Below are 15,720 nucleotides of genomic sequence, written 5' to 3' on the forward strand. Positions count from 1 at the left end.
TGTCAGATAAATCAATGGTAGTCCTAGAATGGTGAATGAGGTATATAGTTATGCGCTTTAAAATCATAATATCCGTTCACTAACCAAAGTAATTAATATGATCCACCAAAAACTGGCAGTCGACTCTTCCAAATCTTCGCCTTTAATAAGGCTTCTTCAGGGCACTTTAAGATACTTTAAATCCAGGGGCGGATACAGAGGGGGGGGGGGGTGATATCGACATAGTGGGAGAGGGGGGTATGTAGATTATGCTAGGCGAAGCATTCAATATTGAAATATAAAAAAAAATTAAAAAACAAAGATGGACATGCTTTACAAAAACATACCATCGTTTCTTTAGAACTATAAAAAAACTTTATTTAGACGCTAGAACAAAGAACACTAGAGTACCCAAACCTCACCTGTCATAAACCCTCAAATGGGGTCAAATGCCTTCATGGTATCTTAAAAACTAAACTTGGCAAAAGCCAACAGCAGAACTAAGTGTCCACGCATGCGCCGACAAACCGCTGACCCCAGAACGTGGATCCGCAGCCTGTCCAGCAGTGGTGAACTTCCACAAATTTGATGACTACGTCCGGTGACACCAGAGCGTCGACTCACCAGTGGTAGGCTGTGCCGGGTTTTAAAGTGCCTTTCTTGAGGTAAAACATGTTGCTTTCATTGAACATCACTTGCTTGTATTCAGGCGATGAGAGCGATGCAGACGCAACTTTTACTTGACTTTTGCCTAGCAACAGTAATACGAAATTAATATTTTATGGAAGGGGCCTACTCCAAATAGTGAATAGTGCTCAGATGTACAATTGTTTATATACTCCTTTTGACAAACTTGTGTCAACAACGAACCCCGAAGCCTCATGTGAATCGTAAAAAGCCCCCTCTTTTTTCGAAAATAGTCAAAACAGGACCCGGTGCTTCTAGATGGACAAGGATTGGCAAGCCTTAATTTGAAGCAACCTCGGGCACGAGAACAAGATCATAGAGGATGAAATCTTTTATATGGACTACACCTACCAAAGTCGACTCGATGTGTGTGCGCCCCTAGCGCGTTGAGCCACATCAGTGCGTCTCTATTCACTTTTACGGTCATACTACCATAAAGGGGGTTGGGGTGCAAGCTTTGTACTCCTGACAGCCTGGTACCTAGTACCAGCTCCAGCGCTGCGTGTAACGGCCGCACTCCTGCCACCAATTCTGAGCCCGCACGAGGCCGGAAATCGAAATTCATAGCGTCGATCACCTGCTTGCGCACACTCCGATTAATGACGTTCCCTTCGAGGTTACCAGGAAGAGCCTGATAGATCTAATTATTGTGGATGCCTCCATTTGCTTCGTCTGCCGCGTTGAAGGTGATATTGGTGTGTTGATTGACAGCTATAGGATTCTGGCGCACATACCACAGGATACACAGCGTGCAATTCACTCCCTGGTGGTCACCAGTCTTTTCCAGGTACTTGTAAATGGCGCTAGGTTCCTGGTCGCTCCAATTTGCGTTTGCACATGCGAACCGTCGTTTTGAATCTTTCCCCAGCATTGATGGTGAAAATGGTTCATGTAGATGTGAGCATCTGGCTTACTCAGTCGAAGGCCCGCACTCGCTCCGTTAAACCTCACTGTGTCGCGGATAAACCTGTCCCCGTACCCCTCGGACACAAGAGTCCTAGTCCACCCATGGCAGATTTCACCATAGCGTCATTATACTCGAAAAAGTTGTTCTCTAGGGTTATATTAGCGCCACCATATTCCAGCGCTTCGCCGTCAGTGCCGTAAAAAACTACAATTGTACATTCGAAAGGAGTTTAGGGTTTTACCCACGCAAGCGTTGAGCTTTATCCACAACGGCGGGTCAGCGGAAAGGAGCATGCGCTGTAAGACGGGAACATGAATGAGATGGAGTTGAATTCAAGACTGTCGATGAATCCTGAGTGTGACGTAGAAGTCGCAATAAGTGTTGTTCCGAAAAACGTCATATTTGTGAACGTGACGTGTGTGCAGTCAGTGATATTAAACGCGTAGGTCTGAGTCTTCCCGTGAATCGTTTTCTCTTGAGGATTATTCCCGTCCGGGGTCCATACGTAAAGAGTCTTGGACGACATGTCGTAGAACCATTCCTCCGCCTGGTCAAGGAGCTCAAACTTATCCTCCAAAAAGAACTGATTGTATTTGGGTTTGAATTTGTGGTCGTCGAAAGTGTTGTTGTATGTGAAAGCCCTGCTGCGCTTGGTGAGTGGTGGAGAACTCGCGCCACATACGTGTTGAAGCTACCGATGTTGAGTATTGCCATGGCACCCGTCATGTTCAGTCCGCTACCCGCAAGATCGTGGTCTCCGTTTTCGATCATCTTATCTTTGGTGGAGTTTAAAGCCGATTTTCCCCAATGCAATTGGTTTTGTTAAACGCCGTGTGATCCGACCAATTGCCGGATTAGCTCGCTAGTGGCAATTAAGTTAGTAAGATTAAGTAAGTAAGATTAAAGGCCACCGGGCATTTGTTATCATTATCGTCCACGAAAAGCTATGCCAGATGTCTTGACCTATATGATCTTTATAAATTTTCGTCTTTTCTACCTTCGTCCAATTCGCTTTTATCACGATTGTACCGTCAAAGATCGGTCGCTCTTGTCAAAGCCAGCGATAATTATGTGCTTGTTAACGGTTCCGTGCTTGCTGCGTATGCGGACATCTTCATGGTATCGTCCTTTGCGGATACGACACTCGTCCCCAAGTCCTTGAAGTGCGTCAACACAGGCCTGAATAGTGCTGAATGGCTGATTCAAATATTTACCACAGAACAAAGGACTACCATGGACGCCGTCGACGTAGTAGACCGTGCCCGTGACATGTAGCAAATATGCGCACATTAAAAAACACATAGCCAGCCGCTGATGCATTTCTGTAAAAAAAAAAACAGTGCGATTGTCAGATTATCCCAATAAGTCGGTTTCTAAAAGAGATATTATGTTTTAAATTTTGAACATCACAGACCAATCTCATAAGTACTCTGGCAGGCCCAATCTTCGTCATATATCTCATTAACAAGATTGTCCTAACATGCAGGAGATATTTTTGCATATTGATTTCTGGAGGACTTATTAGATCTGCGGTTATTTGTTAGTTTGGTCAAAATGCCTTAATCTAACAAAAACACAAACAAGCGCACATCAGCGTTAACAGAGAATGGTTCGGGTTGGAACCCCCCCCCCCCCCCCCCCCACGAGTCAAAATGTCGACTCTTTTGCATATATTTACTATCACCGACCCGTATTTAAATCCACAGGCAGCCCAAGGCTATTACTGTTAGTGGTACATAAAGGACTTTATTGAGAATTTAAATGCTAGCGAAGAACGCCTCCTATGAACCTATATCATTTTTATATAGTGTAACCGCCAAAGAAAACCAGCAATTCCTTACAATGCACTCACCGGTAGCGTGCACCTTTGAAATTCGGAAGATCACAAGGTAACAATAGTGACATTCCGTAATCGTAATTTTACACCGAGCTTACCTGGAAAAAACTTCTCGGCTTCCAAATCGAGAAATAACAACAGCACAAGTTCAGTTAAAACTTATACTTTTATTTTACACTGTTTTCTGGAACTCTGAAGTGATTTAAGCAATTTAGCAATTATCGATGACGCTTAAACGAGTACTTAAAATGAACTTGGGCCGCCTGTGCTCATGGTTTACAGTAAACATATAGGATTGAAATAAGCCGTTCACTTTACTACGAAATAAAACCGTAAAACTCTCAAAAATATTCTGACCTGACAGTGGAGTCTTAAATGTGGCCTGGGGGAAGTTTCAAGTCATTTGGACCGGCATTCCAAGAGTTACGTTGTTCTGATTCCTCTTTTTTGTTGGTCACGGATGAGATAAGGTTCCCGTGACGTCCTGTGACAAGTGCCTCGGTTAGCCCCATATTCGTGGTCTTTATGGTGTTCGTATACTTTAGTGTGTGTGTGTGTGTGTAGGGGGTAGGAGGGGACTTCAAGAAACAGGGGAGGGGAAGCGCACGACAAAGTCTATGTTAACACTAAAAGAAAGTTTAATTTGTTATTATTTCTACTTCTGATACAATAATCTAAAAACAGAGTGCTTGGGGTTGATACTTGAAGTATAATTTAAGTGATCTTCTCCATTCAAATCACCAACTGTAAAACAAAAGCTTTTTAAATTTCGGTAATGGTTTGCTACCGAGTGTAGTCTCTAATATCTGTCATTGGGTTGCCTGTGTAGCAACATTATTGAGAAGCCTGGGAACCAGCCGAGGCATACCACAAAAATGCTGCTTGGTAAAGTTCCCATGGCAGAGCCCCTCTGATGTCATAATAATCATCACTAACATAAGCCAGACAATTACTATCACATAATGTCAAGAGCTATTAGGAAATTTTATGCTGAGTGACCTTATAACCTGCTTGTAGTGTAAAATGCATTAAACTGATTTAATGAAAATGTTTTGCTTATATAAAGACCTTTTTACAAACCTTATCAAATTGACGGGCAAAGAATTTGACAGTGACGCTATGCTTATGAATACAAAGTTTTTTGTAGCCTATATCACATCAACATGAAAGAGCTAGTGCTACGAAATGCATTTCCCTCAACACATTTTTTTATATACAGAAATACAATCTACACTGTAACTATTGATTGACGGGCTGTATGCTATGGGTTATCAGGTATTGTGGTCCACATATCTCACTAGTATTGGCATTGTAACATAATGAGGTATACTGCAAATGCTTGTTCTAGATCCCCTTTTTCCAAGAATATACCCTAGTGACATCATTTATAAAGGCATTCTTTTCAAAATTCCAGTTATCTATTCATTGACTAAATTATACTGTTCAATGGCAACCAAACTTATATAGGCAAGTTATGTCTCCAAGAGGATGTATGCCAATCATAAAGCTGCAATTAGAATCACACTACAAAAATAAATATGAAGTCATTGGTGCAGCTTTAGCATGCTGACGGGGTATTGGCATTAGGGTAGGCAGGGTGAAGGATGGAAATAGCAGGTCCTTTATAAGATGATACATTTTTTCTTTGATTTCTTTGGTTTTGGAGGTCCACGCTTTTCTTTCTGAAAACAAAAACAAAATGGCTTCATTTAACTTGGATTTTTAATCCTATGAGTGTAGACATTGACATGAATAAAGCATCAACACATTATGTTACACAAAAATGCAACAGTGACAGTTTATTAAACAAACAAAACACATAATTTAAACGAATGTTTAAATTCTGCAACTGTAGAAATTCTAACAGAGTATGAGCAAACTTTAACTTTGAGGTAAATCTGGTTGAAATAAAAATCCTGGCTTCAAAATAGTTTGACATTGTGCTATCTTACGAACCAGTGATGCTGCCCAAATCCAGTTAACTAAAATCAAAAAGGCCTCTCAGCTTCTCTGCTTCTTAAGACTGGTATGCCTCAATCACAAAACAAATGCTCCACACAAAGACCTTATCAAAGCTGCATCAAAATACTTTTATATCACATAGCAGTACTATACTTACGTCTTTTCTGATTTCTCTGACAAGTGTATAAAATGCGTCATCCACCCCCTGCCGAGTTTTTGCAGAGGTCTCTTGAAAAGGGATATTGTAGCTTTTTGCTAGTTCCTGGGCATCAGATGTGCTTACTGTTCGCTGTGGTAAGTCACATTTATTTCCTACCACTGGTGAGAAAAAGTGACCAAATAAGCAATCAAGTAGGCGTACAATCTTCAAGTGAGCGCCTAGGGACTACAGAACTGTCAAAAGTTCACTAAACTCTAACTCCTCTCACATCTGTAGACGTAAAATTTGAAATTTGTCATACTTCTACCATCTTTGTTATTCAAGACATTTCAGCAATAACCATTGCAAAAAAACGTCTACAGCAGATACTTACAAACCATAGGGACTTCCTCGGCATCTTTTACTCGTTTAATCTAAGGAACAACAAGACAAGGAACAACTTGAGCCTTATCTTATCTTGCATTCAAACTAAAATTCCATTTTTGTGGATTGGGAAGGGTTAGGGTTGATTTGTAGTACTAATAGTTGACAACATGCTATAATCAACACCTTACAGTAGCACAATGGGTAGTGTACATGCCTTCACGATGCATACAAAACATAGAAATGCATATTAAAAATACATATACAAGTACACTTCAAGAACCTACCTGCTCCCTATATTGGTTAATATCTTCAAATGATTTACTATTATTTACAGCAAAAACACAGAGGAAGCCCTCCCCTGTGCGCATGTACTGATCTCGCATAGCACTGCAAGCAACAACAAAACATCAAATCATTAACACATATAATAATCCTAATGTAGTATAGGATTATATTGCTTATGAAGTGTGGACAGTACATGGTACCCCCTAATCATGGCAGCAATGCTTTCACAACATCAAGATGAAGCTCTGTTTTAGGAGGAACAATTCTTGCAATTTCATTGCACGAAAATCAACATTTTATTCAGCAAAATTTTAGAGGGCGTATGGAAAATTGGTGCAGAACCTGTTAAATGGGTGTTGTTGAGAAAAGTAAGCACTGAGGCTAACCTGTATTCTTCTTGTCCTGCTGTGTCCAATATATCCTGGAAAATAAACATGCAGTTAGATAACAGGAGACAGCCAATCTCAAAACAAATACATAATTACAATGGAATAGTATGTCTACAAAAAGCATCAACTGCAATTTTAATCTAGAACTTATGTTAGTTATCATCTCATAGAGAAACCTTTCACGATTATGTTTCAACTAAAAAAAGATAAATCACTTATCATCATGTGGACAATCCTTGATGACACTAAAATATAGTCACATCTCCCCCTGCCAGTCAAAAAGACTGACTCAATTTACAAATCTTTTTTGGTTCTACGTTATGTATAAAATTACTTATGTATGAAGTTAGGGCTGCAATGTCTGTTAAGAATGGCTGAAATTTGTATTTAGGGATGTAAAGCAGGGAAGACATGTTAGCTATCTACTGTAAAGTCGTTACAAAAATGGAGGCCTAGCAGCAATGGTTGCATTGAGAAACGAAGTGCACATTTTGATAGTAGAGGTAACACACTTTTTACTTTTGATAAAATAATATACACAGCAACATGTAATTTAAGATAGCAAATTATTTCAGAAAACCGCACAGGTCCCTAGACACAGGTTAAGTAACACTTAAACAAGACTCACCAGCAAACATGTTTCACCGTCTATTACTACTTGCTTTCTATATGAATCCTCTGAAACACATAGTGAAAACCTTAGCTACTACAGTAGGACAGATATTTTATAAAGAAAAAAACATTGTAAATAGATCACATTATTATCATTAAATGGTCATTTTCTATTCATTTTACTGTATTCTGATCAAGCAATTTTTATTTAAATATAAGACACGGTCTAACAAGGTTCTTATTGACAAAGCTGTATAGAAGGGAAACTTGTATGCCTTTACAGGAATGATTTGCGAGTAAAAAGCCATGCCTACAAGGGATTTGGTATAATATATCATTGTAGGATCTAGCTAATCCTGTTATGTGAGTTCTACTGTAGTTTTAAGAGCTCATTGCTTGTCAATATTTTAAGAGTTTGGATAGAAACCGAGAACTAGTTGAGTTAGGTGTGGCTTAGACTTACCAATAGTTGGATCATACTCATCCACAAAACTAAAATAAATAAAAATCATCAGTTAAAGTTCATAGCCATTTATGCGATGGCCTTTTCAAGTTTGAAAAGCCATAAGAGATGAGATTCTTAGAGATACAGATAAGAAATCTTGAATGATTTTCACATGGTTTATAGTATGCATACATAAGTATTGACAAGACAACCTAAAATAACACAATGCTGTCTTTCAATATTAGTAAATATATTTTTACAGACATTCTATGATAGGATGGGAGTTGAGCAATGAATGATATGAAAAAGAAAAACAACTTTAATTAAGTGGTCTTAGCCTGTTTAACATAGAGCTTTTCTGTAGAAGGGGGGTGGTGGGGAGGACATGAGGCAGTTACAAAAAAATAATTGAACTCAATAGCTGAAATAAGATTGGAATTAAAATTTGTAATAGTTTATAACAAATTGGACAATATCTATTGAAACAGTCACAAAAGTGTTAAACATTGCACACCAAGGCAACACCCTAAGTAAGACATAACCCAGCCCCTCACACAAAAACAAATGGAACACAGTAGACAGTGTCGTTATTGCGTTGAACTAACCGCCTATGCCAATTTAATCGCCACTCAACAAGACGGTAAAACAGGGAAGTTGTAAAACCAAACGCTTATTTTACCCACAGACACGAAAATATCGCGAAATGCACGAGACGAAGTTCAGTGTTACAACATAACACCGTGCAATTTATGCCACAACACAACGGCAAATCAAGGAGGATAAGTTAATCGGAAGAGGTCTTAAAATATTATACTCGAGTCACTTTTACTTAGAAAGGAGGTATGGTGGTTAGGTTTATTTATCTATCAGTTTCAAACACGTTTTACTAGCAAGGAGAACAAGGTTTGGGCAGGTAGGATATCGTGAAATCGTCTTGATGTACACACAAAGACCAGGTTGCACACATAGAAGTTGCAGAGTTACGCCAAGCAGGGTAGGGTGTATTGAGAAGACAGGGAAAAGCACATAGCCAAAAGAGCCTTTTTAGTTTCTTTAACACAGAGATGTATACCCAGTTTCACGGAAACAGGGCGGGATCCTACAACCAGAGTGTGAATTGCCATAGCATTCAACGATCATCGGTTAAACACTCAAGACAGAAATCTGATGAGTTTAAAACAGAAGACAGTAATATGTTACAGAGATACTTACTGGTTCTGTATCAGTTGTATTGTTAAAGCACTTTTCCCCACGCCGCCAGCTATAGACACAGAAGAACAGTACAACTTTTAGTTGATCCGAGAGAAGGGCATGGAACCTTAGATTGTTCAAATAGAATGTTTCTCCCACGAATAAAACAACAGACAAAGTCATTGAGTACCTCCAACAACTACCAGCTTGTACTCCGTCATCTCAACTTATTGCACTCGGTGATAAAGTTCGCAAAAACTTTTCTATTTGACAAGTTGTTCAGCTAATATTCTAAAGGCGCTCAGAGGAAATACCGAGTATCGCCGAGTAAGGTCGTGGCCTGCTACTGCTTCTGCGCATGCTCCAAACTTTATAACCGCGTACAAAATGGTATATATATACCAGGACTAAATTTATCAGCCAATCATAAGACGTTTTGGACAAAAGAGATTGTTTCTTCTAGCCAATAGTGTACGTAAACACGGTACAGGTAAAGGTTGAACTACGGAAAAGGATCGTTAAGGCACTTTGCCTGACTTCTGACTTTCAACTTGCTTTTATGACGAAAATAAACTACGAAGAGATAAACTTTTGGCCAAAATCTTAAAGAGCACAAAAGTTGCCCAAGCACATTACACAAGAGTCTTATATTTGTTTCTATTAGAATGAAGTTCTCACGAGTCGTTTCTCTGAGTTTGTGTCCGAGCACAGTATTTTTACTTTTTATATGGAACCTCTTTCTAAATATAACCTTGTGCGTCACAAGTAATCAACGAATAGCTGGACCAATGTCACGTTCAAGGGGATTCGAATGTTTGTTTGTTTTATGTAATAAAGTGTATTCGACTAAATGCTTTTTTGGTTTGTTTTTGTCCTGATGATGTCCTGGAGAAATTAAGGAAAGGTAGAGTGAAGTTTGTTGGCACATATTATAGAGAGACTACGGCGCAGTCATAGGTATCATATGGAAGAATCAAAGTATTTGAAGATTCCTTAATAAGAAATGACCCACTTTTTGGCCGCCAAGAGGGGAAGGGGGGTGCGCAGTCATAGGTATCATATGGAAAAATCATAGTATTTGAAGATTCCTTAAGAAATGATCCACTTTTTGGCCGCCAAGGGAGGGGGGATGGAGATTTAACTAACTGTTTTAGACTTATTTTTGCCGCCTTTAGAGTACGAGTGAGCCCTGTGCCCGACTCCTGATGCTACGCGCCTAGCAAACGACTTTCGCATCACAATACAGCCTGGAGTAGGAAAAAAAAGAGGTAAAGCTGTCTGCACTCTAATGCTCGAAAGCTCCCGAAGTCGGTGAAGGTGATAAGAAATTTATATTGGAGTTGAGAGAATTGGTAAAAAAAATCACATTCGTCCCTCTTCTACTCGACTTGGTCTACCTGCGGACTTTCTTTCTCTTTTTTCCTATAAACCTTACTACACATTACAACATCATATATAATACACTTGATTTGGGGTTATAATTTGGGGTCACAGAAAGCCACGCCCCTACTGGTCATTTTCTTATATTTTTTTACCCTGATAAAACAAAGGTCGCCAACAATCGTATCTTGATAATCGAGGCCTTTCTCTATTGTGTATATCCAGGCCCGTAGCCAGGGGGGGTTCGGACGAACTGTCCCACCCGGCTCGAAGGTCCGCTCAGAGCAAACACAAAATTATAACGTTTGACTGGATAATAAATGTCTTTAAAATGACTAGGAAATCTTTTTAGAATAATTATCTTTGTTATTATCGCTATATGTTAAAAAGCACCCTATAAATAACATTTTAAATACAAGATTGTATTTATTTAAAGTATTGATTGCCTAATGTAATAAGGCGAGGTGAGGGGGAAATTTGGTCCGCTGAAATAGAAAAACGAACCACCCCGCTCAAAATCCTGGCTACGGGCCTGATATCAATACATTACTCAGCTAATGTGGAGTGGTGCTGATTTTACACTGCATACAATAATAACAGCAACACCCTTTCCAGCAACAAGCGGCAGCCAAATTACTGGAATTCCTTCCCTTCAAGAGACACGAGACCACTGGTGTACCACAAGTGACCTGGACCCCAGCACAGCACGCCTGCTTACTGGCAATGTATTCCGCCATCAGTCCGTCCAGTGTAGAACCATCGAAGACGACTCCGTGACCCGGGTAGACTTTATCTACATTGGGAGCAAGCTCTCTTAATTTTTGTGCCGTCTGGATGTAATGCGTGACATTGCTCGTCGGTAGCACGTCTAGAAGAGGGCCAATATATGCGACATCCCCGCTAAAAAGAGACTTTGTATTCTCCTCATATAGTGCGATGCTACCTACAGTATGCCCCGGAAGATGAATAACTCTGAGTTGACGATCCCCTAAGTCAAACAAGTCGCCATCTTCGAGGAGTCTGCTAGGTTTGGCAGCCAGGACTTTGTAATTTTGCGCTCTCCAATCTTGTGTTGGCGGTCTCGCTATTTCCTTCGCTGTCATTAGAGAACAACACACGTATTGATTTCCTTTCTCTATAGCGTCGCCTTCTAGTCTATGAATTGAAAATTTCTCAAACTGATGCGCCCCTCCTGTGTGATCAAAGTGGATATGGGTAGCAACAGCTTCATAAGGCTTTTCTCCAATGATATTATTTTTCTTAAGAAATCCCGGTAGATCCCAGAGTCCTATCCCGGTGTCTATAATCAAATCCCTCTCTGCTCCCTTCAATACCCAGATATTGGGCTGATTCCAAGAAGTATAGTAGTTTTCTCGTAGCATGAAAATATTATTGTCTAATTCTTCCAGGTGAAACTCTTCGGTTTCGAGAGTAGCTGGTGCTGTCTTCGCCATAACCTCTGTACTACTCAATCTGTATTTACTTACATTCACTCGAGGAATAAGTATGCAAATTACCACTTATGGAATATGAATAGCTTACCGTGAAACACCTGACTCAATTATATAAGTTTGTTAGTAGATGTCGCTTTATGCTTTTGCGCCCATGTCAAAACAAAGCAATCAAGGAGCATTCTTCTTGACAGCCATATTATAACCATCAATTGTCAAATACTGCTTCCGTTTCCCCTACGATACGCCGAATACACGATCATAACACTATCACGTGACCTCGGTCTGAAATTCATAACCATCATCATAACCATCACCATTATCATCATAACCATCACCATTATCATCATAACCATCACCATTATCATCATAACCATCACAATTATTATCATAATCATCACTATTATCATCATAACCATCACCATTATCATAAAACCATCGCCATTATCATCAAAACCATCACCATTATCATCATAACCATCACCATTATCATCATGATCGTCATCATCTTCATTATAACCACCTTGATGTATATCCATATATTCGTCCGAACTACACTCTTTTTATAAAAACGTCTTTTTTATAAAAACGTCCAGCATGAGATTTCACCAAATTTTAAGAACATGCTAAGAACATGGCGAGGCTCAGATAGCAGAAAAAAAAATTTCTTTTTTAGTCCTGATGCGTTTTAAAATGCAGAATCAAATTGTGCTCAACCTTACTATTATTATTGATGATTAGTGTAATTCATTGGTATTATATTCTTATATACACTAAAATTTAAAAACATCCTTAAGAACATATCCAGCCATAACATGTCCAAAAAAATAAGAACGGCCCAGCCTCAACTGAAAATTTGTCGTTCTTATAAAAAAAGAGTGTAAGTTCAGAGTTTAAGGATGACCGGGAAGGACTGGTGACTAAATGGTCAAAAATTCACCGGATGCTTGATTTACCATACAAACCTTTGTAATTTCTCTCAGATTCCTCGCCTGTAAAAGGTTAAAAAAGGTTCACTTAAAAACCTTTATGGGCCGAAAATCGTAATTTTGATAAGGCACCTAACTAAGTAGTTTTGGTAAGGAATCTCAAATGTTTAGAAAATAGACAATTATTTTGTTGAGGTTCCATTGTACACGAGTTTCTAAGCAAACTTTTAAAGAGAGATAATGAAGCATTATTTCAAAACGACAACTCAAAAACAACGCGTTTTATTATTTGTTGATGTTGTGTCTTGAACAATAACAGAGACCATGCGTACGTGCATTAGGATACCACTTACATGGCGACGGGCTCCCCAAGGGACCCACGGCGCCCGGGAAGACCTCGATATTTTTTACCTTACGTCACAGCGAGCTGTGTGTGGCGTAACCTTATAAGACTTAGGTCTTAAGGGCTAGGAACCTGGTTATTGCCTCCCTATTAATGCGCTGGTGCCTCGGTACCTGTGTGTTACACAGTTCGCTAGATAGCGGTGCTGGGGCCGAAATCTCCAGCCTAGCCGTAAAGCTTTAGCTGCCATACGGTGATTCAGCGCACGTCTGGATGTATGGTCTATATTTTTGACGTTTTCAGTTAGCATAAACACCGGTTCAAATACCAGGCAAAGAGCATATTTTTTTTCTGTTCTTTTTTTTTTTCTTCTATTCCCTCATTTCTCTTTTCTATTTCTCTAAAGAATCTTATATTTGTGTTTTTTTTTTCTTAGTTAATCTTGGTTACTTATAAGTTACTAATGGCAAAGGGGGGGGGGGGGGGATTGTAAATCACAAAAAAAAAAATCGACGCTGACCAATCAACAAGCAACCAAAAGCATGTAGCCATGATTTTTAACAGGAGGGAGGAGGGGGCCCAAGGTTTTTTTCGCTGTATTTTAGATAATGTTTCATACATTTACTTATTTTTGGTTGCTAAAAGTGGGGGGGGGAGGGCGTTCCCCCTAGGCCACCTCCCTGGCTACGCCCCTGAAAAGTAGTTATCGGAAAGCAAAAGCGGTTTTATAGCATTTAAACTTGGAAATTATTGATGAGAGCCCGCAGAGTATTGGAAATTGCATATATTAAAAATGCCTTATTCTACAGCTGTTCCAGTTTTTGGGAGCTCGAGAAATTGAAAGAAAAAAGAAAGGGCAGCAAATTGCTTTCTATTTAGAACTATTTCGCATTTCGGGGACATCGCTCTTTGCGTGCAAAATTCTATAACACATGATTACCGATCATGCTGATCTCGAACGGTGTTACATAGGTGTGGTAAGCGATCTGACACTTTTTCCTTAGCGTATTAGATATAAGATTCTAGAGCCCCTCCATACTCGTATTTTTTTATCAGATCATCCCCATACTTTGAGATCTTGGGTGTCCGCATTTTAATAGCATCTTCTCACTCAGTTGGGTGTCAATGAAGGACAGCATTTGTGAATTATTTGTTTTTATGTACACTGGCTTTCATATTTTAATTATTCTCTTCAGTTCTTTGCGGTTCCCACATTGTTCCCCTTCAAGAAGAACTGGGCGACATTCCTGCGATACTAGTGCTTCCCACGAGTTAATATTGGTGTTTGGTCGTCATCACAGGAACTTTTTGTATGTTTGTACAAAACTTTTTCGTATGTCTCGCTTCCCAATCCTTATTGGCCTTAAAACCTTAACTTCTCCCATATAGTTTCTCGAAACAAAAACTCGTATCGTAATTGTAAAACTCAAATGGTAATATATCATTGTTGGTTTCATATTTCCCTAGCACTTCGTCAATTGCAAAGGTTGCTCCTTTGGGGAGGGAAACCCGAAATTCTGGGCGAGCCTATACAAGCCAAGGTGTTTGACATTATTTGATATTTTCGGTTTTTGTAATATGTGGGAAAGTTATACTCCTACTAACCAAGCGCTCGTCTGGAAATTTGAAAGATACAGTACGATGACCAGTTTCGTATCAATTCATATTAAAATTGCTCTATCTTTTTCTGCGGAGGGCCCAATGCTCATGATTTTTTCTAAGACGACTACAAATTTACTAATGCATATGACATGCACAGAAAAGACTACACATTTTCAATTTTTTTTATTTATATGGTATTTTCTGTTTGCACATAGTGGGAGTAGTTCCGTAGCAGCGGGTATAGTTCCGTATCACTCAAAAATTCTGTCATCTGGTACAAGTTTTTTTTCATTTCAGAATCAATAATAATAGTAATTAATAATTGTATTATTTATATAGCGCAAAATTCATTATCTATATGATCTAATGCGCTTTACAACAACTAAAAATTATATATGTGCTAAAACTAAGCTAAAACTACTAACTATACTATACTAACTAACTAAGAGAGTAGCGTGGCGTGTTCGATATTAATCTTGCTGCTGCATTTTGAGCGCGCTGAAGTCTGTTGATTTGTATTGCAGGAAGGCCATATAAAAGCGAATTACAATAGTCTAATCTACTTAACACCAGTGCCTGTACTAGAGTCTTAGCTGCATCTTTGGATAAAAATTTACGTATACGTCTAATATTTAAAATAGAATAAAAAGCAGACTGACATGTCTTGGTGATGTGTTGCTCAAATTTAAAATTACATTCAAACCAGAAACCAAGGTTTCTAGCTTCGCCTACAGGTGGCACAGCAGTCTCGGCTACTAGAAGACTGTTAGTCCCTACTTTTTCCAGCTGCTGGCGCGTTCCAATGAGCATGAACTCAGTCTTGTCCTCGTTGATCTTGAGCTTGTCCGCGACCATCCACGACCTCACCGCCCTGATGCATCGCTCCATGGCACACCTGGCCAGCTGGGTGTCGTCAGCGTATGCATGTGCGTGAGGCAGATGGGATTTGATGACCTAAAACAACTTGCTTGCATAAATGGAGAAGAGGAGAGGACCGAGGCAGGATCCTTGAGGTACACCAAATGATAAACTGCATCTGTCAGACTGTTTTCCATCAACAACAACACGTTGTGCCCGATCAGTCAGATATGATGTAAGCCATCTTAGAGCATCGCCAGCAACGCCAAATGATGTGTTAAGGCGTTGGAGAAGTATGCAGTGATCGATAGTGTCAAATGCCGCGCTCAAATCTAGC

The 15,720-nt window shown here is 39.5% G+C and overlaps 2 protein-coding genes and 1 pseudogene across 2 annotated transcripts; all 3 read right to left on the reverse strand.

Moving 5' to 3' along the window:
- Nucleotides 1-479: 479 nt before the first annotated feature.
- Nucleotides 480-2,996, reverse strand: LOC5504079 (annotated as a pseudogene).
- A 1,034-nt stretch (nt 2,997-4,030) lies between these two features.
- LOC5504064 (GTPase HRas) lies at nt 4,031-9,179 on the reverse strand. Its single transcript, XM_001624964.3, has 9 exons — nt 9,011-9,179; nt 8,842-8,890; nt 7,648-7,676; nt 7,201-7,250; nt 6,570-6,604; nt 6,183-6,285; nt 5,906-5,945; nt 5,530-5,690; nt 4,031-5,092 (listed from the first exon to the last, which is right to left on the reverse strand). Exons 1-9 carry the CDS (start codon nt 9,039-9,041, stop codon nt 5,033-5,035), a joined length of 558 nt encoding a protein of 185 aa, XP_001625014.1. The 5' UTR covers nt 9,042-9,179; the 3' UTR covers nt 4,031-5,032.
- Nucleotides 9,180-10,754: 1,575 nt separating this feature from the next.
- On the reverse strand, nt 10,755-11,654 carry LOC5504080 (acyl-coenzyme A thioesterase MBLAC2). The gene has a single exon (XM_032372357.2). The coding sequence runs from the start codon at nt 11,652-11,654 to the stop codon at nt 10,755-10,757; it is 900 nt and encodes a 299-aa protein (XP_032228248.2).
- Nucleotides 11,655-15,720: the final 4,066 nt, after the last annotated feature.

Source organism: Nematostella vectensis, chromosome 3 (assembly GCF_932526225.1).
Source record: "Nematostella vectensis chromosome 3, jaNemVect1.1, whole genome shotgun sequence".
NCBI classification, from domain to species: domain Eukaryota; kingdom Metazoa; phylum Cnidaria; class Anthozoa; order Actiniaria; family Edwardsiidae; genus Nematostella; species Nematostella vectensis.

What these genes read in the sequence shown, in the direction of transcription:
- LOC5504064 (XM_001624964.3), bottom strand. Translation starts at nt 9,041, where the DNA reads ATGACGGAGTACAAGCTGGTAGTTGTTGGAG. An exon ending in CAAGCTGGTAGTTGTTGGAG is followed by an intron (nt 8,891 to 9,010) that starts GTACTCAATGAC and finishes CTGTGTCTATAG; the next exon opens with CTGGCGGCGTGGGGAAAAGT. An exon ending in GCAGGACAAGAAGAATACAG is followed by an intron (nt 6,286 to 6,569) that starts GTTAGCCTCAGT and finishes TGTTGCTTGCAG; the next exon opens with TGCTATGCGAGATCAGTACA.
- LOC5504080 (XM_032372357.2), bottom strand. Translation starts at nt 11,654, where the DNA reads ATGGCGAAGACAGCACCAGCTACTCTCGAAACCGAAGAGTTTCACCTG.